At 38.7% G+C, this 3352-nt stretch overlaps 1 protein-coding gene across 3 annotated transcripts in view; it reads left to right on the top strand.

Moving 5' to 3' along the window:
- Positions 1-370: 370 nt before the first annotated feature.
- Positions 371-3352, top strand: part of LOC103028816 (SH2 domain-containing adapter protein F-like) — a gene marked incomplete at its 5' end in the record, with an annotated part of 107114 nt that continues 104132 nt past the window's right edge. For all 3 annotated transcript variants that reach the window (XM_049483287.1, XM_022685704.2, XM_049483288.1), the window contains 1 exon segment: positions 371-503. In XM_049483287.1, coding sequence (XP_049339244.1) covers positions 371-503 — 133 coding nt within the window.

The following is a 3352-nucleotide window of genomic DNA, read 5'->3' on the forward strand; positions in this document are numbered from 1 at the left end:
AGAGTTGCTTCCACACATCTGATGCATTTACATACACATTTATTTATATGTATATATTACATGTGCTCATCTACCTGTGTTGGTGTTTCTCTTATTAGTATTATGGGATGTCTCAGTCTGTGTATGAGTGAAAACAGAGCGTGGTACGAGACGTTCTTTATCTTCTAGCTGATGATTGATCTTATTGCAGCTCGATTGGGTTTATGTGTTGTTTACGTCAGGTTTTATTCTGTGAGTTTATAAAGCAGAAATCACATTTTTACCTCTATTTAAACATCTGAGTTTTAAAATAACATGTTTAGAATTGATTAGCGATCAGTAATTGATTAGTATTAAATCGTTGATCGTCGCTCTGGTTGTTTCTCTGCAGGTAATAATTCTGGAGGACTACGCCGACCCGTTTGACGTTGCGGATCAGGTCGGCGCCGCCCCGAGCGTCCCGGAGAAACCGGTGGAGAACGACGGCTACATGGAACCGTATGAAGCTCAGAAGATGATGGCTGGTAAGAAAGCGGTTCAGCTTTTATCTTATTCTGCGGCTGTTCGGTTTCCTCAGGTATTGGTTTTGATAGTTTATGAAACGTTCTCTGAATTAAAGCTCTCTGATTGGCTGTTAATTCAGAGTATTAAAGGTATGAAGCTCTGGCCGGAGGTGCTAACATGTGGAATACCTGGGTTACTGATGGGTTTTAATGCAGGAGAAAATTGAGAAAACTGTTGGGAGACATTTTGATTTGTTTGCATTTCTACTGTAATTAAATCTTATACTTTCATTTATTGTTAGTGATATTATTTTTATTTTTATATAGACGGTATAAAATAGGCCCCTCTGTACGTTCAGATCAGAGATCTCAGTAGGAGATGGTGATGCTTTGGGAGATTCTGAACTCTGAAACTCCACCCTACACTAAACCACTTACCAAATCAGCCACAACATTAAAACCATTAAAAATTGATTATCTGGTTTATTATCTGTAGATGAATGTAGAGCAAGATATTCAGCATCAGGTAAAGCTGGTTTCAGATGGTCTGAGCTAGTTTTTGATGGAAAAGGTGGTTAAAAAGCTGGTTAACTATGTTTCGCACTATAAGATGCACTTAAAATAATTTAATTTTCACAAAAATCATCAGAGCTGCTTATAATCCGGTGCTCCTTATGTATGAATTCTATCAGTCAGGTATTAAGGAGCAGTAAAGACACTCCACTGAAGTACAGAGTTATACAGGAGATTCAGTTTAGTTCTCCAGCACCCAGACTGGAGCAGCATTAGCATTAGCCGCTAACCACAGTGCTAAGCGCTAACTCCTTGACTGTTCAGAGGTGGGTATATCAGACTGTAGTCTACATGTTTACTGTGTTAAAATAAGCTACATGGGAGGAACTGCTAGCTGATATCACTCTGACTTACCGGAACACTCAGGGTTCCTTAGTGTAGCACTGTCAGGCAGCATTAGCTGCTTCCTGCGGCTAGCGCTAGCTGTTAGCTGCTAATGCTAATGCTGCTGCACCCAGCCTTAGTGTAAATCTGGAAATTTAATCTTAATGTAAATAAACAGAAGAGCTTTTTTCAGCAGGACGGTCGGTTGAGGTGTATGTAAATTGTATGTAAATCACAGTAATGTTAGGGAGGGTGATACTGCGGTACTGTGCGGCACGCTGGTTTTGGGTCATGGGTTCAAGTCCCTCTCTGGGTGGAGTTTCTATGATCTCCTCGTGTCTCCAAAAACATGGAGATCAGGTTAATGGGGAAAGTGTGAATTGTGTGTGTGGATTCCAGTGGTTTCCGGTTGAGAGTATGCTGTCTGTGATTGGCTCTTCTTTCTGCAGTGGCTTAATTAGTTTAAATAGACACACACACACTCACACACTCACACACACACACACGCGCTTGCATAAATAATGAAAATTATGATGTCATGTGGAGAAGATATTGTTATCTCTCAGGTTTTTATCAGGCGGTCGGCCGGAACAATAGGAGAGTTTATGGAGGAGTTAGTGCTGGGCGATAAAACGATATCGATAGTTATCGAGGAAACTATATATCGCGATAAGTCGGGGCGAGAAATTCGATAAACTAAATTTTCTATTTCCCGTTTAAGTAGCGTTGTGAAAAGGCGCAGCACGAGATCAGGCAGCACGCTGAACTGCTGCTCAGCCCAGTACAACCCCTCCCCTCCCCTCTCCACCATCCCCCTCCGCCCCACCCCCCGAGCCCCTCCACTCTGAACTCCTCACATAGCGGCTCCTTCTCTCCCATTTACTGGATAAACTTCATTTATACTATTCAGCGGCGCTACACTGGAAAACTCACCTTTTAAATATGAGGCATGCGTCTCCAAGATATTTAGAGAGGTGAGCTTGTTCAGATTTCTGAAGGCAGGTAAACGCTGCTCTGTTTGCTGCTAGTTAGATTAGCTTGTCTCCAGTTTAAAGTTAGCGATGTTTAGGTGTAAAAGGGATCTGTGCAATCTGTCATCATTAGCTAAGATGCTTTCACTGCTTTTTACATTCTAATAAACTAATGGGTAACGCACGTTAGCCGTGTTAATCCACGTTTCGTGTAAATTAAGGTTAACTTCAGCACGAGTGAGGGGTTAGTATATAAACACACAGAAAGGAAGCACTTTCCATCTTTTTTCCTAACTCTCACTGTTTCTGTTAGAAAACCCTGAGGGCAGCATTCTCCTCTGTCTTTGTGTTTTATAGTTTTTAACAGATAGAGAGTCTGTTATGCTGGATATTTTACTAAATACAGAAGATTATATAATCTGTCTAGCTGTATTTGAACTGAGCTAAACATTGCTGTTACTGAACTGGAGTTTTAAATACACTTAAGTAATGTAAGTCTAGTCTACTGAAAGCCAGTAATGTTAGTATAAATCTGTACTGCAGTAGAAGTGGATCATTTCAGAAACTTGACTTTATTCCTCCCACCTCCATTATAGGCCACTTTTTTTTTTAAATATTTAAATGTTAGCTTAATTTAAATGAAAAAAAAACTAAAGGCTCTTATTTAAAAAAAAACATAAGCAGTAAATTATCTAAAATTACAACAAATAGAAAATAGAAAAACAGTAAAACATATGTAATACATACTTTTTATATGACCAAAATTAAACTAGACTGAAATCTGACTAAAACTAATAATATCCGATAGACTAAAATGTAACTAAAACTATTATACATTTTAGTGAAAAGACTAAGACTGTATCAAAATCACCTGTCAAAATGAACACTGTGATATACTCTTGTATTTTGCTTTATGTAGTTGCCTGCATTCAGGGAGGGGAATGATCTTTTGATTAAATATAATTTTATAAAAATAAATAAAGTGTTATTGCAATTTAAATT

This window comes from Astyanax mexicanus, chromosome 9 (assembly GCF_023375975.1).
Source record: "Astyanax mexicanus isolate ESR-SI-001 chromosome 9, AstMex3_surface, whole genome shotgun sequence".
NCBI lineage: Eukaryota > Metazoa > Chordata > Actinopteri > Characiformes > Acestrorhamphidae > Astyanax > Astyanax mexicanus.